Raw genomic sequence first — 25,116 nt, 5'->3', positions numbered from 1 at the left:
TTAAAACAATCCACTGTAAATTTCAGTTAATTTTTTAAAATAATGCTTTGGTAAAAACAGGGTCCAGTATGCTTTTGAGAAATTATACAAGCATTCAAATGTATTTGATTATGAATTCTACTTTATATTCAAATGTGTAGTGTTTTTTCTGTCCCTTCTACATTGTCATGTTTCTCTAATTTTCTGAAGTAACTTTTTTTTTTTTTTTTTTTTTTGAAACAGAGTCTGGCTCTGTCGCCCAGGCTGGAGTGCAGTGGCCGGATCTCAGCTCACTGCAAGCCCCGCCTCCCGGGTTTACGCCATTCTCCTGCCTCAGCTTCCCGAGTAGCTGGGACTACAGGCGCCCGCCACCTCGCCCGGCTAGTTTTTTGTTTTTTGTTTTTTTTTTTTTAGTAGAGACGGGGTTTCACCGTGTTAGCCAGGATGGTCTCAATCTCCTGACCTCATGATCCGCCCGTCTCGGTCTCCCAAAGTGCTGGGATTACAGGCTTGAGCCACCGTGCCCGGCCTGAAGTAACTTTTAGGTATGATCATTGCATACTTTACAAAGATTGAGATAGTTATTAACCTGTCTGTAACTCTGTTGCATAGTATGTGACTCAGAGGTAAAAATACTTTTGTTTTGAATTTTAATCGCATAGTCACAATAGATTTTGATATTGAAAATTTTTTAATCAAAGAGAAAAAATATTAAAACATGAAATCTAGTAAACCTGTGGAGATATAGTTTAAGATCTCACATAAAAATGCACAAGAGAAACCAACTGTACCTTGTTTGTAATCCAAATACGTCCTCTTAAGAAACAATAAGAACTATGAGTTTTCTGAGCTTACACACCTACAGGAGTTTGTCCTTCACATTCTTTTTGTCTTTAGCATTTAATATCATAGCAGTTTAATTATTTTGAATGTCTATGTTAAAACAGTGACATAAGGACTACTACTTTAGATATTGGGTAATTTTAAACAACTTTCCTAGATACTGAAATAATTTTACTCATATTATGAGACGATGACATGTCTCAGGGTATAAAGTAGGTTAATTTTCAGTTTTCTCAAGTACCCCATTTTGGTAACGATTTGTGGCAGTGAAAGTACTTGTTTTTTAAGCAGACACTTATATAATGTGTTAGGTGCCAGATTCTCTTTCTAAGCCCTTTATAAATATTAACTCATTTAATTTTTGTAATGGCCCTATAAAATAGGATTTGTGATTCTTCTCACATTTTACAGATGAGGAAACTGAGGCACAGAAGTTAAGTAATCTACTGAAGTCACTAGCCGTTGTGGCTAGAGCCAGAATTTGAACTCAGATAATTTGGTTTCAGACTGGGATCTCTTCACCACTATGCCACACTGCTCCTCTGATTTGTGATAATGAAATGAGTTGGGAAATTATTCCTCTTGGGAACCCAACCATGCACCAAATATGTATTGCTAATATCTTTGCCTCAGTATATTCAGAAAGATGATTGATTATTTTATTATTTGTTTATTCATTTCTTCCATTCAGCAAAACTTTGAGTTCCCTATACTAGGTATACGAAGTCTACCTTTTTGATCAAAATGTGCTCAGTTGTATAGTAACCTGCTTTTAGCATGCCGGGAAGAACTACTGGCAGTTGATCAGTTTTCTTAATAAATTCCTTTTTGAATTCTCGACTAATCTACTTTACCTATTTGAGAGGTTGTTCATTAATTTAGCAAGCGTTTATTGAACACCTAATATGTACTACAGTACTATTCTAATGTTGTTTTGCGTTAAGTAATGCTAATATGTAAGTCCTCCACAGTTTAGCTAGTAGGGTTTGGGAAAATGTTGCCTGCCTCTGAAGAAAGATTGCAAAGCATGGCAGGCCGTAAAAATTGACCCAGTGCCACTTGAATACTACATACCAATGTAGACAGCTGCTTGTCCCCTCTACTTCTTAGAACTCATTTGTTCATCATTCAGCAAACGTTTGAGTACTATCATGTGCCAGGGATTATGCTAGGCACTGCTATTAGTTGTTCCGGAACTTAATGCTTCTTTGGCACTATTCACAAATGCCTGCTTAACTGGTAGTAAGATCTTATCTTTAAAACATCCATGTCCTTAACCTCTTGGAAAACAACCAAATTGAGCATTAGGAAAAATATCTCCAAATCACATATACTATACTCCGCAGGTGAGACAGTCTATTGGCTTAACAAAATTACTGAATTCTCAAGTTGATAACACCTTTATCCCAGTAACTCTACAGACCTCAGCCCTTGCAGCTTAACAGTCTCCTCTTAATTAACTAAAGTGCTGCAGGAAACAGCCTGCAACTGTCCTTGTGGTTATAGTATGTCTTCCTAAGATTGCCTGTCCCATGGAAAGAGAGGAGACAGGCTGCTCTGAACTACTACTGTTGACATGAGAGTGAGGGGACCAGAAGCTGTTTTGCTTAACTTTCCCTTAGCATATCTTGCAGGCTGGGCCCAAAGATGACCTCTTTTCTTGAGGCCCTGTATTATTATTATTTTTTTTGAGGGGGTTGGCAATTTTTGATTAAGATGAGCGGGCTATAGGTCTTGGTTCAAATAACTTACATAGCTACTTCACCCTCAAGGAGGTGAAGTATAACTTTCCGCTCCTTAAATGTGGGCTGTACATAGTCACCTCCTTCCTAAGAGCATAGTTTAGGGATATGGAAATGTTTACACTGGAAAAACATGACGAACACTACTTCAGCCAGGTGATCAAGGTTAACTTCTGGAGTCACATGGCATGCTGATAGTATGTATCCTTGGTGTGATGTGATTAAATGGCACTTTATCTCTGTGGCCTTCTTACTAAGAACCAATAGCACAGTGTAATCATGAGAAAAACATCAGATGAATTCCAACTTGGGAATATTCTACAGATATCCCATTAGTACTCTTCAAAACTGTCAGACTCATCAAAAACAAGGAAAGTCTGGGAAACTGTCACAACCAAAGGGAGCTAAGGAGAAAAGACAACTAAATGTAATGTGGTATTCTGGAGCAGAGAAAGAACATTGAATAAAACTAAGGAAATCTCAAGTGTGGGCTTTGGTTAATAACAGTGCTTCAACATTGGTTTATTGTAACAAATGTACCATACTATGTAAAATGTTAATAACAAGGATGAGGAGTATATGGAAACTCTGTACTAGCTTTGCAGTGTTCTATAAATCTAACATTGCTCTAAAATAGATTATTTAAAAACAAAAACAAAAATTAATTCACCCACTCCTGGCTAGTTGACCCTTGCATTGGTTTTTATTTGGGGCTATCTGTAGTGTTTCTCCACAGCTTAGTAAAAATCAAGTTGATTTTGCTGTAATTGATTTCAAGGAAATATTACGTTTAGTCTCATGTTCTTTTAAAAGTGTATTAAAGGCAGGGAAGTATATTTTAGAATTTTTTTTTTTTTTATCAAGACTAGTCTTATTTTTAAAAGATTTTTTTAAAAAGAATATGTGAAAATTGTGAAATGGTCAGATTTGTGTGGGGTGTATAGAGAATACAGTGGAAGGGAGACTGGGGGCCATTGGGAAGAACAGTTTAGTTTTAAAAAGAAGAAATGTCAGGACAAATTGAATGTGGACATAAGAAGAGGGGGAAAGAGTCTAGAATGATTCCCTGGTTTCTGAGTAGAATGGCTGATTAAATAGTAAGAAGGGTTATCAAGATCAAGAATATAGGAGGAAGCTGGGTGCGGTGGCTCATGCCTATAATCCCAGCACTTTGGGAGGCCGAGGTGGGTGGATCACGAGGTCAGGAGTGCAAGACCGGCCTGGCCAAGATGGTGAAACCCCGTCTCTACTAAAAATACAAAAAAAAAAAAACATTAGCCAGGCATGGTGGTGTGCGCCTGTAAGCCCAGCTACTCGGGAGGCTGAGGCAGAGAATTGCTTGAACCCAGGAGGCGGAGGTTGCAGTGAGCCAAGATCGAGCCACTGGACTCCAGCCTGGGCGACAGAGCGAGACTCCATCTCGTACATATATGTATGTATATGAGAGGAGTATTGGGAAAGAGGAGGGGGCAAAGAGGAATTTGTACTATGTTTGAGTATATGATAATCTTAAAAGTTGTCATAATACTATTATATTGAAGAATTTGAGACCGTATACTGAAATATTTTTACATATATTAACTCATTTAATGTTTACAATAGCCTTATAGTTTTTTTTTTTTTTTTTTTTGAGTCAAAGTCTTGCTTTGTCCCCCAGGCTGGAGTGTAGTGGTGTGATCTTGACTCACTGCCAACTTCCACCTCCCAGGGTTCAAGTGATTCTCCTGCCTCAGCCTCCCAAGTAGCTGGGATTACAGGCATACACCACCATGCCTGGTTAATTTTTGGATTTTTTGTGGAGACGGGTTTCACCATGTTGGCCAGGCTGGTCTTGAACTCCTGGTCTCAAGTGATCCACCTGCCTCGGCCTCCCAAAGTGCCACCTGCCTTGGCCTCCCAAAGTTTCATGTTACGGGTTATAGGCATGAGCCACCACGCCTGACCCTTACAGATATTTATTTTGTAAGAGATTTCTTTTTTTTTTTTTTTTTTGAGACGGAGTCTCGCTGTGTTGCCCAGGCTGGAGTGCAGTGGCGCGATCTCAGCTCGCTGCAAGCTCCGCCTCCCGGGTTTACGCCATTCTCCTGCCTCAGCCTCTCGAGTAGCTGGGACTACAGGTGCCCGCCATCTCGCCCGGCTAGTTTTTTTTTTGTATTTTTTAGTAGAGACTGGGTTTCACCGTGTAGACCAGGATGGTCTCGATCTCCTGACCTCGTGATCCACCCGTCTCGGCCTCCCAAAGTGCTAGGATTACAGGCTTGAGCCACCGCGCCCGGCCTTGTAAGAGATTTCTATAGCACTTTTGGTATTAGATATGAATCATGACCATTTGTTGTAGTTAGAGATATGAGCTAGAGATGTTATAGGTGAGAATGCTTAGTGAAGGCTTCACAGGGTCCAGGTTTGAGCATTAACTTTATGGGTCCAGAAGTAATTGGACTTGGGATGACTGACTAACATTATTTAAGCTTGTAAGAGATTGATATGTAAGTCAGAATGTCAAATTACTATTTACAGAAAGAAATATTATTGCTAAGTACAGTTCTCAAAATAGCTAATCAGTAGATTTTTTTTTTTTTCTCTGCTAGGGGAGAAAACAGATCTCGTCTGAAAAGCTAAATTAAAATTGGAAATTAATTGGCGAGCAGGACAATTGATTGGATGATCTTAACAGTGTCATTAACCTGTGATAATTTTCCGTGTGATGATATAGTATTTTACTGCAGGGCAAAAAAGAATACCACGGTTGCCTGTCAGGAGACTTTCTTTGTGGATAATTTTGAAGATACATAGACAAATCTTTTTTCTCCTTATTTTTCCAGTCTTCACACAAACCATTTTCTCTCTCTCTCTTTTAAAACCAGTTATTATTTTCCAGATAAAGACACATAGCTTTTATCTTTTTTTATTGTGATTCCATCCTCGTGATTTAATTTTTAGTTTAATTGGACTTCTGGATTTCCTTTTCTACAAATCTTTTGCTCTAGTTGTTATCTGTATGTTTTATTTACTCAATTAACTTATCTGATGTATTCATTTGCCAATAGAACATTGTTTCTATGGGAGATCTCAAATCACCATTTCTATTTAAAATACCTTGCTAGTGTTTTAACAGTTCATTTAATCAGTTTAAAATGAGGCATTTCTATTAAATAATGTCACATTTTTTTCAATTTTTATTTTTATGGTGTATTTCTCAGCATTTTAAGGGGAATAAAGATGGTATTTTAATTCTGATTATTTAATATTGTAATTTGCAACATTTATGTAGGTGGGATTAATTAACAGAGTAGATTTGTTCTGAGATGAAAACTACCTCCCTGATGTGTGGATAGTCATGATGTGAATGCCATGCATTATCTCTTACCCTACACATTTGAACATGTAAGAAACAGAATTTACAGGGGTAAACAGTTCTGGAAAATTTTAAAGATACAAGTATTAAATCATGTGAAAAGTGAAAAAACATTTTATTAAATGCATTACCTTTGCATTTTAATGTTAGGATTTGAGTACTTTGTAGAAGGTGATCTGGAAGAGAGTAGGACAATTTTTGTCACTTCAGTGATAGCCTGGAATTACTGTCTTTCCCTTGTTCTAACGGTTCAGTTATGTGTATATATCCTACTGAGAGAAAAACCCAAAAAGACACAAAGTAAGGAGACAGCAAAGAACCAGCAGGCTTTTAAGAATACATATCTGTTTCTGTGTAAGTGTCTTAATAACTTTCTGAGCCATGGCCCTTTTGAGGGACTTCAACTTCCCCTAGCTTGTTTGCTTATGACATGCAAGACCAGAAGAACAAGTACGTGATGGCTTCATCTCCACCAGCAGCTTGTGCCCAGAGGAGGAATTGCTCTCCTACCCGTTTCCTTTCTTTGAGCTGTTGGCATTGTATTAACTTTTAATGGCAAAAACTGCAATTACTTTTGCACCAACCTAATAATATGAGAATGTACTTCTGAAACTAGAATGGAAGACAGTGGGAAACATGATTCTGTTAACCAGCTTCTCAGAAATATCTGTTCGCTAAAAGACTTTAAAAAAACTTGATGAAGTTACTGTGAACCACACTATAATTTAATACTTTCTGTAACAGTGATATATCTAAGAGGCTAAAAGGAATACAGGTGCATATTAAAAATACTTCAAGGCAATAAGCCCAAATATTATCTTAGTGTTTTGATTTCAAAAATGTTTTTAGACTGGGCATGGTGGGTCATGCTTGTAATCCCAGCACTTTGGGAGGCTAAGGCGGGTGGATGGCTTAAGCTCAGGAGTTCAAGACCAGCCTGGGCTGTTACATGGTGAAATCCCGTCTCTACAAAAAATACACAAAAATTAGCTGGGTATGGTGGCATGTACCCATACTCCCAGCCACTTGGGAGGCTGAGGCAGGAGGATCACTGGAGCCTGGGAGGTTGAAACTGCAGTGAACTCTGATTGTGCCACTAACTGCACTCTAGCCTGGGCAACAAAGAGAAACTTTGTCTCAGAAAAAAACAAAGTTTTTAATCAAGCTAATATATGTACATAGTTAAGTCAAATGTTACTACAAAACTTACAATGAAAGATAAATATCTTCTGCTTCATCCCTCCTTACCCCTTTTTTGTCCGCACCAACAACTTGTAATTTATCCTGTAATTTCTTAATTTATCGATTATAGGCATCTAGTGATTTAATGTTATGGAAAATGAAGATTTAAAACTAATACCCTCTGTTACTACCATTCCTCTCAACATGATTATATCACAATTTTTGTTTAAGTCAATGACAAGTATTTACATTATTATTTTTACATTTTGTTTTTAATAAAATGTTTTTTCACTTTTCATGTGATTTAATACTTGTATCTTTAAAATTTTCCAGAACTGTTTACCCCTGTAAGTTCTGTTTCTTACGTGCTCAAATGTGTAGGGTAAGAGATATGTATGGCATTCACATCATGACTATCCAAACATCAGTAGTATAATGTGGTACCAATACTTTTTCCCATTGAGAATCTCAAAGTCTATACAATATCTAGTATTTTATTTTAATTTATGGAATGAGGAGGACTAAAATCCTTACTAGTGACTGAAAACAAAAGCAGAAAGCCTTAGTCTTATATGAAGCCCATGAATGGGATTTAGGGGTTTGTAGACTCATTCAAAATTGTATTAATAGATAAAGATTTTGACATGCATTTCTCTGGAGGAGAGCCCATAGCTTTCCAAAGAAGTCTGTTATCCCCAAACAGTGATTATAACTCAGTTACAGCCATGGAAGGGGCTCTGTAAGCTGTGATTCTCAGTATACTTTGGGTTCATAAACCTGTTTAAAAAGTCTAATAAAAGGCTGGGTGCAGTGGCTCACGCCTGCAATACCAGCACTTTGGGAGGCCAAGGCGGGTGAATCATGAGGTCAGGAGATCGAGACCATCCTGGCTAACAAGGTGAAACCCCGTCTCTACTAAAAATACAAAAAATTAGCTGGGTGTGGTGGTGGGCGCCTGTAGTCCCAGCTACTTGGGAGGCTGAGGCAGGAGAATGGCGTGAACCCGGAGGCAGAGCTTGCAGTGAGCCGAGATGGTGCCACTGCACTCCAGCCTGGGCGACAGAGCGAGACTCCATCTCAAAAAAAAAAAAAAAAGTTTAATAAAAGTTTCCAAATGATTAAGTGTAATTTTAGAGGTTCTTCAATCCTCCACAACACATTCTCAGACTTCTTGAACTTAGTTCTGCTCTTCAGTGCCTGGAGTTTACATCTTTAATTCTCTTTTGTATAACTTTCTATTTTTTGCTTTGGAAATATTTTATTACTGATTTTTAAATTTTAAATATTAAATTATAATGGCCATTTTGTGTGTTTTGCTCCAAACTTGGTTTACCGCTTCTAAATGACATATGTCAAATTTTAACTCTGCAATTCATGATAACCAGCTACACAATAATCTGTCAGCTAAGATAGTTCAGCATATATAGTGTTTTAATTATCAAAGTTTTTCCTACTTCTAAAAATTATTATCTGGCTGTTCTTCATTAACTGTTTCATTAATAAATACTATTGATACTGAACCTGAGAGGTTCCACAAAGCCAAAGTGGTGCCCTCATTAGGGTATATTTCTTTTCTCTTTGTTTTTTTCCTCTTATGTTTCCTCTTTGTAGCACTTCCATTCTGTTTTGATTCTAATTCCCAGATAGTAATAGTGTGTCTACCTCTCAAAATACCAAAAAGCTAGCTGGGCATGGCGGCATGCACCTGTAGTCTCTGTCAAGGCCAGCCTGGGCAACATAGCAAGACCTCATCTCTTAAAAAAAAAAAAAAAAAAAAATTAAAGCTGCACATTTGAGATTTAGAAAAGTGGAATTTCTATTTGTCTCTAAGAGCATGATTTTCTTTAAAGAGGAGTATCTTCATTTGATTGCAAAAGTTTCTTTTGAGTGTATTTTCTAAAGAAAATATATCAAATTATGCAAATATAGAAATAATGTGAATTTAACTTTCAGTGCAATGCGTGTTTTACTATCTAAATTACCAAGACCATGGATTGTGGATGAGAAGAAAGATGATGGTTATACTGCCTTACATCTGGCTGCCCTTAATAATCATGTAGAAGTGGCGGAACTGTTGGTACATCAGGTAAGAAAAGAGTTAAATAATGCTCTCTCTCTCTTTTTTTAAACAATTTGGGACCATTGCCATTCATTTATTTATTGCTTTATAAATTGCCTGTTAGTAGGTTCCAGTAAAACCTCATGATGATGAAAATTCAGATATAATGCATATTCTGTCTTCTGCCCAATAATACGTCTTAAATGCAGGATGGTAATGTGTGTGTGAGAGTGAGTCCCTCAATTCCCAGGATTTCCTCTGCACAGTCTTCCTGGATTGGTGCTACGAAATGGGCATCAACTAACAGAGATTTCCCAGAATGGCTGCCACTGTTATGGAAGTATCATCAACCACAGCACCAAGAACCATCTGTGTTGATAATTAAACAGTGTGGCCAGTTGTCAGCAGACTGCAGTTTGCAGCTAAGATTAGGGGATTTATTTCATAACTACTGCTGACCCTTGGAATTTATGACTTGATAGCAGTACAGACTCACCTTAGTCATTTCATTCGTCTCAGAATAGGATGACACTATGTTTTTATGAGATTGGATTTTGCGGGGAGCCTATTTTGTAGTTTTAGGATATTTTAGTAATTTCAGCAAATTTTTCATATGCCTCAGTAAAGCATATGCCATATAGATGCACTGAAATTATCAAAGAATTATCTGTGATTCCTGACTTCAAGGAATTTATAGTCTAGTTAAGAAGATGAAACAGAAAAATTTAGCAAATAATATATGTAATTAAATGCCAAATTATAAAGTATACGTTCCAAAAACTATAGAAATTTAAAGAAATATATCAAAAGTTAAGCTACCCCCCCACTACTTTAAATCTTTACTATTAAAATTAGTGCTCTCTGTTAATTATGATAATTCCTTTTTGTTCAAAAATCTAAGTGAACTTGTAACACTATCTTGATGTCTTGGTTATTGTTGCCTTGTAGTAAGTCTTGGAATCAGATAGATTAAATCCTCTTTCTTCTTCTTTTTCAGGATTCCTTTAATGTTCTAGATCTTTTGCATTTGCGTGTAATTTTTTGTTTGCTTTTGAGACTGGATCTCACTCTGTCACCCAGGCTGGAGTACAGTGGCACAATCATGGATCACTGCAGCCTTAACCTCCCAGGCTCAAGCAATCCTCCTGCCTCCCAAGTAGCTGGGACTGTAGGCATGCGCCACCATGCCTGGCTTTTATTTATTTATTTTTTCTGTAGAGACAAGTTCTATGTTGCCGAAGCTGGTCTCAAACTCCTGGTCTCAAGTGATCATCTTGCCTGAGCCTCCCAAAGTGCCGCCATGCCTTGTCCATATAAATTTTAGAATCAGCTTATTAGTTTCTATTAAAAAGTCTTTTGGGAGTTTGATTGCTCTTGCATATGTTAGGTTTGTTCTTCAGTAGGTTTTTGCGGATGCTATTATGAATTGTATTTTAGCTTGATGTGGTAGCACGCCCCTGTAATGCCAGCTACTCAGGAGGCTGAAGCAGGAGGATTGCTTGAGCCCAGCAGTTGGAGGTTACAGTGAACTGTGATTACACCACTGCATTCTGGCCTGGGCAGCAGAGCGAGGCCCAGTCAATCAATGAGTCACTCAACAGAATTGTTTTTACATTTCAATTTCCAATTGTATATTGCTAGTAGATACAAACACAATTTTTGTATGTTTTTCATATATCCTGTGACCTTGCTTAAACTTATTCTAGTATCTTCTCTGTGGATTACTTAGTATTTTCTATATAGCAATCATACAAACCAAAAGAATAAAAAATGCAGAAGTAGAACCACACATATGTATAAACAGCAACTCAAATTACTTAAGAAAAAAAGAACCATACATATATAGTCAATTCCTTTTTTTTATAGAAGTGCCAAAGTAATATGGGAAAGGATTATTTCCCAAAAATAGGGCTAAACCAAGTAGATATCCATATACCAAAAACAAAAAAACCCAAACAAAAAACCTTGACTTTACTTCACAACTTATCCAAAAATTAAATGGGTCATAGACCTGAACATAGAAACTTAAACCATAAAACCAGCCAGGCCTGGTGACTCATGCCTGTAATCCCAGCACTTTAGGAGGCTGAGGCAGGAGAATTGCTTGAGTGTAGGAGTTCGAGACCTGCCTGGGCAACATTGTGAGAACTCATCTCTACTATATATATATATATATATATATACACTATATATATATATATTTTTTTTTAATTAGCTGGGTGTGGTGGCATGTGCCTGTGTCCCAGGTACTTGGGAGGCTGAGATGGAAGGATCACTTGAGCCTGGGAGGTTGAGGCTTCATGCCACTGCATTCTAGCCTGGGTGAAGAGGGAGTGAGACACCGTCTCCAAAAAAATAAATAAATAAAAGGACAAATAACTCTATAAAATGGTCAAAAGATTTAAACATCCACTTTACTAAAGGAAATATACAGTTAGCAAATAGGCAAGTGAAAGTGTCATTAGTGATTAACAAAATAGAAATAACCACAACCAGATACTACCAATTGCCTACTAGAATGACTAAAATTAAAAGACCAAGAAAACCAAGTATTGGTTAGGATGTGGAACAATTAGAATTCTTAATTGCTGTTGTTTTTTTAAAGCAGGCACTTTGAAAAACAAATTGGTGGTTTCTTACAAAGTTTGACATAAATTTACCATGTGACTTAGCTATCCCACTTCTAGGTATGTACCCAAGAGAACGTAGGACACCTTTCTAAGCAAATACTTGTACTGAATGTTTGCAGCAGCTATTATTAGCCCCATACTCGAAGCAAAGCCAAATGTTAATTAAGCTAGTGCCTGGATAAACAAATTGTGCAAATTGTGGTGCACCCATGCAATGAATACTATTTAGTGAAATGTCAATGCTGGAAAAGCTCAGGAAACTTAAAGAAAATCCCCATTGTTTACATTTATATGAGAAATAGACATGATAAAAAATAAAGCTGACACTCAGGAGGCTAAGGCGGGAGTATTCCTTAAGCTCTGGAGTTTGAGGCTGCAGTGAGCTATGTGCCATTGCACTGCGGCCTGGGTGACAGAGTGAGACCCTATCTCAAAAAAGAAGAAAAGAAGCTGAGATCAGGTGCCCTCTGACCACACATTAAAGAAACATAGTTAAAACAAATGAGAAATTCCCATCTTGAAGAATATAATATAACATTACCAAAGTTTCAGCTCCATATACCCCTCCCTAGTATCAGAGTTGTAACCAGAGGGTATGTGTGGTTCTAAGACCTAAATGAAATGATCAAAGTTTATTTTTGAATCTTCAGCTCTTTTGTTGATCTCATTTTTTAAAAATTTAAAATTATGCTAGACATTTGCTAGGCATTTTTTATATGTTATCTTTCTTAATCTTCACATTAACCCTGTGAAATAGGTTTTAACTGTCACCATTTTGGAGCTGAGGAAATAGATGATGGAGCTTTGACCTAGGTCCCCTGACTCCGAGGTGCACTTATTTTGTGCCTCAGTCTCTTTCTTCATCAGGGTTCAGCTTTTCTCATATGATTCTTTGGCTGCCCTAGGATCTGGGGTAGGACTTTCTGCTTACTTTAATGCATAATTTTATGTACAAATTAAGCATTGCCTTCTTACTAAAGCAAAGTTTCTTTTCACAGATTGAGGAAGAGCTCAAATATGCAGCAAGGGGAAGTGAACTTATTAGGTCATTAAAGTAAATCTAAATCCAGTATGCAGACTCATTAATACAACTTTTCAGGAAATATTTACAGTTCTAAGGAGTTGATTATTTCCATTGCTTTATAGTGGAGATTGAAAGAGATCTGTCTTTGAACTCTACTGTGCTTTGTCCTTTTTAACTGTTCTTAGATGTAATTAGCATAATAAAGATGATTTTTAAAACTTGCTGTTTTACTTCAGAAAGTTAGTTGCCCCATCCATTTTTCTACTTTAACAGCAACTGTTACCATATGAGAATAACCTTGCAGCAGCTGAAGGAGAAAGTAGCCAGCAGTGTTCGGTGTTATTTATTCCTTATAAGTAGTTAGTTTTCATGTTCTTTACTGTTTTCATGTTTACTTTAACCATTTAAAATTTGTTCTTCTCGTTCAGGGTAATGCAAACCTGGATATCCAGAATGTGAACCAACAAACTGCCCTGCACCTTGCTGTTGAACGACAGCATACCCAAATTGTTAGGGTAAAGTATTGACATACATTTTAGCTTACAATTACATTTTAACCATACAGATTCTTAGAACTTCCTGAAAATTGAAATGATACAGTGTTACATGTCTCAAAATGGCATAGTTAGATGTAAGTAAATCTGAATACAATGTGATTTGCCAAGACACATAAGACTAGATGCTTGAGACTGGTTTCTATATATAGATGGTGCTTTTCTAAAGCTCTTCAATAAGTATCCTAGAAAGGATTAGGGAAATTGCTAAAGCACCGTAAGCAAAGTTTTAATAAACTTATATTTACTGCTAAAGTAATCTATTGAAATGTCAACTATGCATTTTTATTTAAGGGGTTGTAGTTTAGCAAACACTGATCACATTTATTGTTATTTGAAATCCCTCTTGCTATCCTCCATGGCTTTCCTCATGACCATACATTTGGAGAAAATTCACCAAAAGAAATGGAATCAATAATAACAGTTGCTTGTTTGTTTACATAATAAAAGAATTTTGAGCATTATGATTTGGTCCTGGTGGAAGTGCTTAACATGTCTCAAGTCATACATCTAAAGTTAAAAAGAGAAATAAAGTCCTAAATATCCCCCCCATTATCATCATCTTAGAGTAGGTGAATTAAGCAACATACCGATTCTCATATATTTTTATTTTCTCTAATTCAATATATTTAAATAACCAGAACACATCAGTCTTTGTAAGGAGCCACAGGGTTGGAGAAGAGTAGAAGGCAAAAGCATAAAAATGATTAGCTTTAGTGGTAACTTCTTCAGTAGGTCCAGGGTACTCTCATCGTTACTTTAGATATGTTGAAGTTTCTTATGTATGTGGACACGTTACCAATATGAAACATCTTTCTCTTTTAGCTTTTGGTCCGGGCAGGTGCCAAGCTGGATATTCAGGATAAGGATGGGGATACTCCTTTGCATGAAGCTCTAAGGCATCACACTTTGTCTCAGCTACGTCAGCTCCAAGATATGCAAGATGTGGGGAAGGTGGATGCTGCCTGGGAGCCATCCAAAAACACAGTGAGTAAAGATCATCTTTCATTCAGTACCAGTGGAAGAACCTTTTTATGCAAGATCTTATATTTACTGGTAATCTAATCTGTATTGGATAAAATATTTTATCAGAGTTATGTACTTAGAAACTTAGTTTATGAACTTAGTACTAGTCAGTACTAACTTACTGCTCCACATTTTTACCAAAAGTTGTTCAGTTCTGTTGTTGTTGTTGTTGTTACGGACTCTCAGTATGTCGCCCAGGCTGGAGTGCAATGGCTTCATCTCTGCTCACCGCAACCTCCCGGGTTTAAGCGATTCTCTTGCCTCAGCCTCTCAAGTAGCTGGGATTACAGGCGCCTGCCACCACGTCCAGCTAATTTTTGTATTTTTAGTAGAGACGGGGTTTCACCATGTTGGTCAGGCTGGTCTTGAACTCCTGACCTCAGGTGATCCACCCGCCTTGGTCTCCCAACGTGCTGGGATTACAGGCCTGAGCCACGGCACCTGGCTATTCAGTTCTTTATGACATCAACCATTCATAAATAGATACGTGGTGGTATCTTACTGTAGTTTAATTTGCATTTCCCTAATGACTTGATATTGAGCATCTTTTCATTTGCCTGTCACCACATGTATTTTACAAAGTATCTGCTCAAATCTTTTGTTCATTATTTTGTTGTGCTGGTTGTTTTCTTATTACTGAGGTTTGAGAGTTCTTTATGTAATCGGAATACAAATTATTTATATGTGAGTGCACATATTTTCTCTTGGTAGGAGGTTTGTCTTTTCATTCTTATTTTTTATTTTTTGAGACGGAGTCTCGCTGTGTCACTCAGGCTAGAGTGCAGTGGCATGATCTCGGTTCACTGCAACCTCCGCCTTCTGGGTTCAGGTGATTCTCCTGCCTCAGCCTCCCGAGTAGCTGGGACTAACAGGCGCTTGCCACCATGCCCGGCTAATTTTTTGTATTCTTTTTAGTAGAGACGGAGTTTTGCCTTGTTAGACAGGATGGTCTCGATCTCCTGACCTCGTGATCCGCCCGCCTCTGTCTCCCGAAGTGCTGGGATTACCAACGTGAGCCACCGTGCCCAGCCCTTTTCATTCTTCTAATAGTGATTTGGAAGAGTCAAATTTTTTAATTTTGAAGAAACCTAATTTATCAAGTTTTTCTTTCATCATTTATGTTTTTTTTTGTGTTCTGTCTGAGACATCTTTGCCAAACCCAAGATCACTAAGGTTTTATGTTTTGTACTAGAAGTTTATAAAGTTTTAGCTGTTACGTTTAGGTCTATGATTCTTTTTGAGTTAATTTTTATATATTGTGTGACGTATGGATCCAGTTTCATTTACTTGTGGATATCCAGTTGTTTCAGTACCATTGGTTGAAAAGACTTTCTGTTTCTTTTCTTTTCTTTTTTTTTTTTTTTGAGACAGAGTCTCGCACTGTTGCCCGGGCTGGAGTGCAATGGTGTGATCTTGGGACACTGCAGCCTCCGCCTCCTGGGTTCATGCGATTCTCCTGCCTCAGCCTCCCAAGTAGCTGGCATTACAGGTGCACACCACCACACCCCACTGATTTTTTGTATTTTTAGTAGAGACGGGGTTTCACTATGTTGACCAGACTGGTCTCGAACTCCTGACCTCGTGATCTGCCTGCTACAGTCTCCCCAAGTCCAGGGATTATAGGCATGAGCCACCACACCTGGCCGAAAAGACTTTCTTTTTCTACTGAATTGCCAGTATACTTTTATCCAAAATCAGTTAATTGTTTATGTGAGGGTCTCTTTCTGGGTCATGTATTCTGTTCTATTGGTCTATGTTTTTAGCTATTTGATGCCAACCCCCAGTCTTGATTACTGTCTACATAATACGTGTTGAAGTCAGGTAGTGTAAGTCCTCCAGTTTTCTTGTTTTTTCGAAGTTAATTTGACTATTCTAAGTCCTTCACATTTCCATATGAATTTTAAAATCATTTTTAAGAGGGTAAAAAGGTTCTGAGACCAAAGTGTTTGAGACCTCTGCCTTATTTATGACTATGGGTAAATTCTCTTAGCTCTGTGTGCCTCTTTTTTTCTCATTTTAAAATGGGAAGAGGAGAGCACTTACCTCGATAAGGTTGTTGTAAAGATCATGGAAAGTGTGTAAAATAATACTTGATCCATTTTAGACACTCAATAAATGTTAACAATTATTGCTACTATTTTCACATAAAATGATGAGAAGAATCTCAGATAATATGATCAGAACCTAATTTGTCTCATTCTCCATATCTTGGCTCAGTTCCTGGTCATTGGTTCTTTTCTCAGTTTTCTCTCCTGTCGTTTCAAGTTGGTTGCTAACTGCTCCAGAGCCAAATTAATTAGTATCTCAATAGGAAGTCCCACTTTCTGTTGGGCTTAATTGACTTGATTTGGGTTATTTGTCCATCCCTGTACTAGCCATACAGGTAAGGTAGAGATATCTGACTGGTTTGGGCCATTTTTGGTCCACCCCTGCAGCTGGAGAATGTAGGTCCACCTCTGCAACTGGAGAAAGCATACTTGTGTATATGCTTGAGAAAACCGGGGTAGAGCGGTGGGGAGGGAACATTAGGACTGGAAATCGTAAGTGTCCAACACACACACATACATATATATGATGGCAAGAATTGATGGCAGATTCCTAGAGGGAAAATCATGACTCTTTTTATTTTATTGCAGTTAATAATGGGACTTGGTACCCAGGGGGCAGAGAAGAAGAGTGCAGCATCTATTGCCTGTTTCTTGGCAGCCAATGGCGCTGACCTGAGCATTCGAAATAAGAAGGGTCAGTCGCCACTTGATCTCTGTCCTGATCCGAATCTCTGCAAAGCACTGGCAAAGTGTCATAAGGAAAAAGTCAGGTTTGTGTAATTTATTATCGTAAAACTTAATATTCTGTACAGAAAATATCGTGTGGTTTCATAATGGAGGACGTGGCTACTTAAAAATGTCTTTATCTTTGCTCTTCCTGTGTCTTTTTGTTGACCCTTTCTTCCCTGAAATTTTTCTTCATTGAAAATTTTTCTGCAGGCAGCTTATCTCTTATTTTATGCCATATTCCCCACATTATTAAGTGCAATGCTCTATGCTTAGTAAGTTCCGAGAAACTAAACTAGTCTGATCTTCTAGTACTCCCATGTGTTAGAGGGATTTATAAGAAAAAGTCTGCTAGTAAAATTGCTGTTATTAATGTTATATGTATTTTAAATTGTATTTATTTTTTATTTTAATATTATTATTTCTTAAGAATAGGTCTCGCTGTGTTGCCCAGGTTGGACTTAAACTCCTGGGCTCAAGCGATCCTTTTGCTTCATCCTTAGTAGCTGGGACTTTGTGCATGTGCCACTGTGCCTGGCTTTGTGTTTATAATTTAAATAGAATCTTCCTAAGAGAGGCAACTTACACTCCGTGAACAGGGTATATATTTCACACAAACTCTGTAATAAATCTTAGCACCCTGCTCAGTGCCTGACAGGTGCACTCAGTGAGTATCAATGGAGAATTGACAGAATTAATAAATGAATGCAACAATTCCTGGTAGAGTTTTCTCTAAAGATGATCATTTCACATTTGTCTCTTTTGCTGAAAGATATGTCAGTGATTTTAATTATTATTTATGACATAACTGATTTCCTTATGAGATGTTATGGCTGTACAAAAAGGTACACATCTCATTGCTTTTTTTAATCTGAACAGTGCTGTGCAACTGTTGTTGCCCTTTATACCTGGTTCTTGTCACTGAAATTTCAGTAGCTGTTCCTTAACCTTAGTGTTCCTTGCCTCTCTTATAATTTATGTGTAGTGATGAAATATTATCTCTTTGGAATCTGTGCATAGAACTGTGTTATAGAGGAAATTAATATAGTGAGGTATATACATTTCTTGAAGTGTGTTCTTAAGGAACATTAAATTCTATTACAAAAAGAGCATGCATTGGCCAGGTGCGGAGGCTCACACTTGTAATCTCAGCACTTTGGGAGGCTGAGGCAGGTGGATTGAGGTCAGGAGTTCGAGACCAGCCTGGCTAACATGGTGTGAAACCCTGTTTCTACTAAAAATACAAAAATTCGCTGGGCACACGCCTGTAATCCCAGCTACTTGGGATGCTGAGGCAGGAGAATTGCTTGAACCGGGAGGCGGAGATTGCAGTGACACAAGATCACACCACTGCACTCCAACCTGGGCAACAAGAGCAAAATTCCATCTCAAAACAAAACAAAACAAAAAAAGAGAATGTATCTATAAATATAAAGATACAAGGCACTATAATTACTGCAGTATTAACTTTTAAACAATGGGGTCTAAGATGGACCCTCTTTGTGTACGTGTGTGTATGTGTTCATGAGTTTCTGAAGATTGTGGTAGAAACAGGACATCCCTTTTCTGTAGCTGTAGGTGGTCATATGTATTTCTGTGCCTTGTATCTGTGTTTACAGATGCATTCTGTTTTTCTGTAATATAATTTTATATGCCTTAAGGATACACTTAAAATGTCAAAACAGCAGCTGAAGTGTTATATTTTCCAAAGTGCCCTATCTGTTGTGGACTCTGATGACACTTTGTTCCATTTTTAGTTAGGATAAATAACATGGGGGCTAGTGAGGATTTTTGTTTTATTCCTATGCCTTCCTCTGCTGGTTCTATATAGATACAAGAGGTTCTGAGCAACATTTTGTTTATGCTAAGTTTTTTTTTTATTGCTGTTTTTTTTTTTTTTTTTTGAGACGGAGTCTCGCTCTGTCGCCCAGGCTGGAGTGCAGTGGCCGGATCTCAGCTCACTGCAAGCTCCGCCTCCCGGGTTTACGCCATTCTCCTGCCGCAGCCTCCCGAGTAGCTGGGACTACAGGCGCCCGCCACCTCGCCCAGCTAGTTTTTTGTATTTTTTTTAGTAGAGACGGGGTTTCAGCGTGTTAGCCAGGATGGTCTCGATCTCCTGACCTTGTGATCCACCCGTCTCGGCCTCCCAAAGTGCTGGGATTACAGGCCTGAGCCACCGTGCCCGGCCTTTATTGCTGTTTTTTATTTCATTGTTAGAAGATTCATCCTTTTCCATTGGGTGAGTGAATGTTCAGTTTGAAGTTTGAATTGTGTTAGAAGTACCTAAAGATGCAGAGATGTATATAAACACAAAAATTTAGTGTTTCACATACAGATGTTAAAGCTTAATTCTTTAATATGACTTTTTATGTATACTAATGATGCTCCAGGTATATTTTTAAACATTTTAATTAGTGAATTTGTAATAAGATAGTCGTGATGTGAAATACTTTCTTTTATTAGTGGTCAAGTGGGTTCTCGGAGTCCTTCTATGATTAGTAATGATTCTGAAACCTTAGAAGAGTGTATGGTGTGCTCAGATATGAAGAGAGATACTCTTTTTGGCCCATGTGGACATATTGCTACCTGTTCTTTATGTTCTCCACGAGTCAAGAAATGCCTCATCTGTAAAGAACAGGTTCAATCCAGGACAAAGGTAAGATATATTTAATATAGTATTTTGTCATTTTATGCAGTTCTTTGAGACTAGAATTAATAATAAGATTAAATGATGTCACGCATCTGTGTAATTTTGCTCTTCCAAACAATGATTTTTTTTTTTTTTTTGAGACGGAGTCTCACTCTGTCGCCCAGGCTGGAGCGCAGTGGCCAGATCTCAGCTCACTGCAAGCTCTGCCTCCTGGGTTCACGCCATTCTCCTGCCTCAGCCTCCCGAGTAGCTGGGACTACAGGCGTCCGCCACCTCGCCCGGCTAGTTTTTTGTATTTTTTAGTAGAGACGGGGTTTCACAGTGTTAGCCAGGATGGTCTCGATCTCCTGATCTCGTGATCCGCCCGTCTCGGCCTCCCAAAGTGCTGGGATTACAGGCTTGAGCCACCGTGCCCGGCCCAAACAATGATTTAAATATAGGAATACATAATTTCTGTATTTATCAGGAGATCAGAATTTCTTAATTTATTGCTGGTTTATAGTCTTGCTTATTAATGTACTGATATGCTAAGTTAATTATTATCTGAGTTTATTGATACACCATTTTTACTGTCAGATTTTTTTAGCTGTTAAAGTGTTTCCTTCATTATATCTAAGTATGGTAAAATTAAAATTATCTACCGTTTTGCTTTCAAAGCTCCCTGTAACCTAAGGATAGATTTAATTCTACTTTGGATTGTAGTTACTTGTATGTTGCACTTTTTTTGAAGTACACAAACTGTTTTGCATTCGTGTTTGTAAATACTTAATTCATTTATTTGTTAGAATGTCACACATTCTAGATTTGATTGTTTTATCAAGTTGTTGTTTAACTTGCTGTCTTCTGTGTTTCCTGTAAGCTGGAAGTTAGATGTAATAGTTTGATCGGGGTCTGCTTAACATTTTTGGCAAGAAAGCTTCACAGTTGATGCCACACACTTTACATTATGTCCCATCTGAAGGCAAAAAAAGTCTTGTCTCCCTGTAATTAGTGATGGCCAAAATCTATATCTGCTCTGAACTTTTTCTCTCTCTTGACTCCTTTTGCTTTTTGGGAAGTATAGTTCTTTTCTGAGTTTTATTGTTTTCCATGTAACTTAGTGCTTTATTATAACTGTACCATATTACTAATTTTGCTTTACTGAAATAATTTATTTTTTAGTTTTTCAATACTCAAATGTGTGTGTGTGTGTTGCATATGAAGTGAAATTTGAGTTTCTTACAAATGTTTCTCTTGAGGTGAATAGTTTAAACCAAAGAGTATGTTGGTTTTGAAGTGAAAACTCATGGAGTTTGTATTTCTTTTTCCATTCCCTTCTTTTTATAATCTTTATTTCTGTCTTGCTATTTATTTTTTCTTAAGCTATTCATTAACCATCATTAATAAGAAAGGAGCTGTTAGTAATTCTCATAATGAATTAGCTGGCAGTGACTTAAAAGGTGTTGCCTTGCCAGTGCTTCTTCTATTTTCAACCTTCTAAGCCTGGGTGGTTTTTATGATCCAAATTAATGTGTCTTTCATAGAATTTTTGGCACAGGAAAAAGCACAATGAAGTTATTTTTGATAGGAGATACTGGAATGCTTGTATGTATGTAGCTGCTGGATCAATTCATAAAGCTGAGAAGGGTGAACTAAGAGCACTTACTGTGTGCCAAATACTGTGTTGGCATTTCATTTGTATTAAATAGGTGTTAACCTTGCTTAATAAATTAATGTGGATCATTCTACTTGGCATTTATAGTTTGCTTTAGGTGCCTGCTTACAAAGTAATAGTTTGGGAAAGAATATAAAAGAAGAACAAAAATTTAAGCCATTCTTTTGTTTTTAGATTGATCTGCATATTCTGCCATTGTGTTTGAAACTTTTTGTTAGATTAAGCCCTGTTTCAACAAACCTGTATTGAACTCTTGTTTTATAGTCAAGACAAAGATGTATATAATAATTACATGATAAAAATTTGTAATCTATTGGTAAACTATGACTTATATATAAGCTACTCTGTCATATTGGGTGTTAAAGGTGCTTTAAGAGAGTTATAAACTGAGTAGGAGTTTAGAGCCTCAAGTTGTCAGAAGCAGAGTCTTAGCTATGAAGTTATTCTTACAAAAGCTGTGGCTCAAAGAAATATACTGACAGCTGGTTCTTGAATGCAGGTCTCTTGATTCTTAAGCTCCTGTTCTTTTCAGGTGCATAGACAAAATTAAGAATGATGTCCGCAAGGGCTAGTTGATGGAACAGAGAAGGAGAGAGGAAAGAGGAAAGAATACGCTTTCATTCTTTTTCAGACCTTTTGAATATAGTTATTTCGAATATTAATGGGCTTGCCGTTTGATTTTTAAATATAAAAGTTTTAAATCTGTAGAAAAGTAGAAAAACTATTGATATACCCACCCAACAGATTTGCCAGGTTGGTTGTAGAGCCTTTGACTATGAAGAAATAGTGACCCCAAGTGGTTAAAGGATAATGAACATCTTCATTGAAGAAAAACAAATTACAGTATTTGGAGGGTGGTATAAATAAGCATGGGATCCTTTTCTGTTAGAGAAATACAAAGAAAGAAATTAATTGAATTAACATGAACTATTTCTGTTGAAATAGCAAAAATACGTTTTAAAAAATGCTAGCAAGGAAAGTGGCAAACAGGCACTCTCTAAACTGGAGTCTAGGAGGCCAACCCGGCTGTATGTACAAGCATTACACAATATGCTTTGGTTTAGTAACTCCACTCTTGGAAGTATAACCTGAGGAAATAATTCAGGAGGAAAAGGTATGGCTACAATTTTTTTTCTTATAATAGGGGGATAGGTACAGATATGGTTTTTAGATCAGTTTGCTATATTATTTTAAACTCTTTAGAAACAATTCAGACAAAAAGACAAATGCAATGGAAACCATTTTAAAAACTAACACGTTATATAGAAAGGAGAAGATAATTATTATGTATTAGGCACTGATTTTATATATTACATGTTGAACTACTTTATACCTATCTGATTTACTCTTTATCACCCTGTGAAGGATTATTCTTTATTGTTTAGATAAATAATGTTGTAGCCCAACAATGTTAGGTAATTTGTTGGTGTTGGAGGTGGATTTTGAATCCAGGAATGTCAGCGTCTTGATCAACCATGTCTTACTGCATTCGACTTTTTCTATACTTACATAAATTCTGTGTACATACTGAGGTGTAAGTTGGGAAAGTCCATAGAGAGAAAGAGAGAGAGCACGCCTGCATGTATTTGGTTGTTTGGGTGATGCTGTAGGTAAGTAGTAGTAGTTGCCATTTTTGAACAGTAATATTAAGTGACGCCAGAGATGGCTAAATGTGACTGTGTGTTAGAAGGGAGAATAGGTGAAAGACAGATGAGTGGCCAAGGGCTGTGGGGTGGGGATACAGGAAGCCAGAGCCAAGGTGATTAATAGTTAAATGTCCAAGCTCAGATTAAGTGGACATGAAGAGGAGGTGAAAGTGAGGGAGATTATGAATAGGCTGTGGAAGTCTTTCTAGAGATCAGGGAGAAAGAACAGCCCAAAGCCGCGGGCTTCAGGCAGCATGGGAACTGACCAAGTTCTGGAAAAGGGCACTTTAAGGTAGAGTATCTTAAATGTGGGTAAACAGAAAAATCCCTCTTGGATTTTAGCAATTTGGCTAGTCTAGCTAGATTTTTATTAATATTAGAAATCTGTCTTCTTTTAGTCATTTCTTTCAGTCATTTCTTTTTTTTTTTTTTTGAGATGGAGTCTCGCTCTGTCGCCCAGGCTGGAGTGCAGTGGCATGATCTTGGCTCACTGCAAGCTCCGCCTTCTGGGCTCACGCCATTCTCCTGCCTCAGCCTCTGGAGTAGCTGGGACTACAGGTGCACGCTGCCACGCCTGGCTAATTTTTTGTATTTTTAGTAGAGATGGGATTTCACTGTGTTAGCCAGGATGGTTTCAATCTCTTGACCTTGTGATCCGCCCGCCTCGGCCTCCCAAAGTGTTGGGATTACAAGTGTGAACCCCTGCACCCGGCCTAGTCATTTCTTATTTTACTTCTTTATTTGTTCATTGTCTTTTTTAGTTCCCCCTCAAAAGTAGTTTTTGGGGGGAAAAGATATTGAAGCCTCCAGAGGCTTTCTCAGAGGAAGTGGAGGTTTTTTTATTCTATATTTTAGGACAGATAGGGAGATGAAGGTAGAATAGAAATAAGTGCCTGTTAAGCTAGGGTATATAAAGATGTGAAAATGAATAACCAGGAAAGTTGAGGATGAGGGGAAAGTGTGTGTTAAGTTTCTCTGTGCCTAGAGTGTTTTCTTATGGAGGAAATACATTCGGATGTAATCGAACTTGTTAACGTTACTAGATTTATCTATAGATGGTCACTCTGTGCTGTAACCTCTTTTTCTGTAGATTGAAGAATGTGTGGTATGCTCTGACAAGAAAGCAGCTGTTCTTTTTCAACCCTGCGGCCACATGTGTGCTTGTGAGAGTAAGTAGCCTATACAGAGTTCCTCAATATTATTATAAAAATAGAAAGTGAAACAAAATTATGGTTTTGAGGGGTTTTTTGCTTTTGCTTTTGGATAACTCATAAAAAAGTTGATGGGCCCCGAGTACCTCCTATTTCTTTCTCCATACTAGAATGTCAGCTGTTTCCCTCCATGCGTCTGAGCATTAGGGAAGACTGAATATGCTGTGTTTTATTTCAGTTGTATTAGCACAAAAGGGTCTCTTTCCACACATAATAGAAATTTATTTTGAAAAATAAATATTAAAACATTTACTCTAGCCTTTGTTCACATATAAAATTAGCATGTCTTCATTTGTCTTCACCTTAGTATTGCCTCTCCTGTGTACTTTCCTCACTGCAGAAGAATCAACAGCAGCCGTTTCTGGGGCTGTGATTTCTGGCCTTCTGTAAACTTTTATGCCAGGAGAGCTTTTAGAAATCTTTTCTTTGTGAGGATAGTATTAAAATTTAAAAGATGTTTTAAAGTTTCTTTTAAATATATTGTCTTGAAGGCCTTTGCCCTTGTTCTTTTCAAGTTCATACACTGTTAAATATTCTCTTCCCTTTGCTTTTCTTCATTTTGTCAGTGAAGGATTTTATTTTATTTTATTTTTTATTTTTGGCAGAGTCTCGCTCTGTCACCCAGGCTGGAGTGCAGTGGCACAATCTCAGCTCACTGCAACCTCTGCCTTCCCAATTCAAGCGATTCTCATGTCCTCAGCCTGGGCAACAGACTGAGACTGTCTCAAAAAAAATAAATAAAAAATAAAAATAAAAAAAAATTGCAATAGGCAACTGGTCAACTGAA

At 37.5% G+C, this 25,116-nt stretch overlaps 1 protein-coding gene across 2 annotated transcripts in view; it reads left to right on the top strand.

Moving 5' to 3' along the window:
* Window positions 1-25,116, top strand: part of MIB1 (mindbomb E3 ubiquitin protein ligase 1) — a 141,203-nt gene that overhangs the window by 99,299 nt on the left and 16,788 nt on the right. For both annotated transcript variants that reach the window (XM_033178160.1, XM_033178159.1), the window contains 6 exons: window positions 9,055-9,187; window positions 13,243-13,329; window positions 14,194-14,355; window positions 17,031-17,212; window positions 19,632-19,824; window positions 24,209-24,287. In XM_033178160.1, coding sequence (XP_033034051.1) covers window positions 9,055-9,187; window positions 13,243-13,329; window positions 14,194-14,355; window positions 17,031-17,212; window positions 19,632-19,824; window positions 24,209-24,287 — 836 coding nt within the window. The remainder of the gene's footprint in view (window positions 1-9,054; window positions 9,188-13,242; window positions 13,330-14,193; window positions 14,356-17,030; window positions 17,213-19,631; window positions 19,825-24,208; window positions 24,288-25,116) is intronic.

This window comes from Trachypithecus francoisi, unplaced genomic scaffold (genome assembly GCF_009764315.1).
Source record: "Trachypithecus francoisi isolate TF-2019V2 unplaced genomic scaffold, Tfra_2.0 Lachesis_group19, whole genome shotgun sequence".
NCBI classification, from domain to species: domain Eukaryota; kingdom Metazoa; phylum Chordata; class Mammalia; order Primates; family Cercopithecidae; genus Trachypithecus; species Trachypithecus francoisi.
This window is presented reverse-complemented; position numbering and strand designations above follow the sequence as displayed.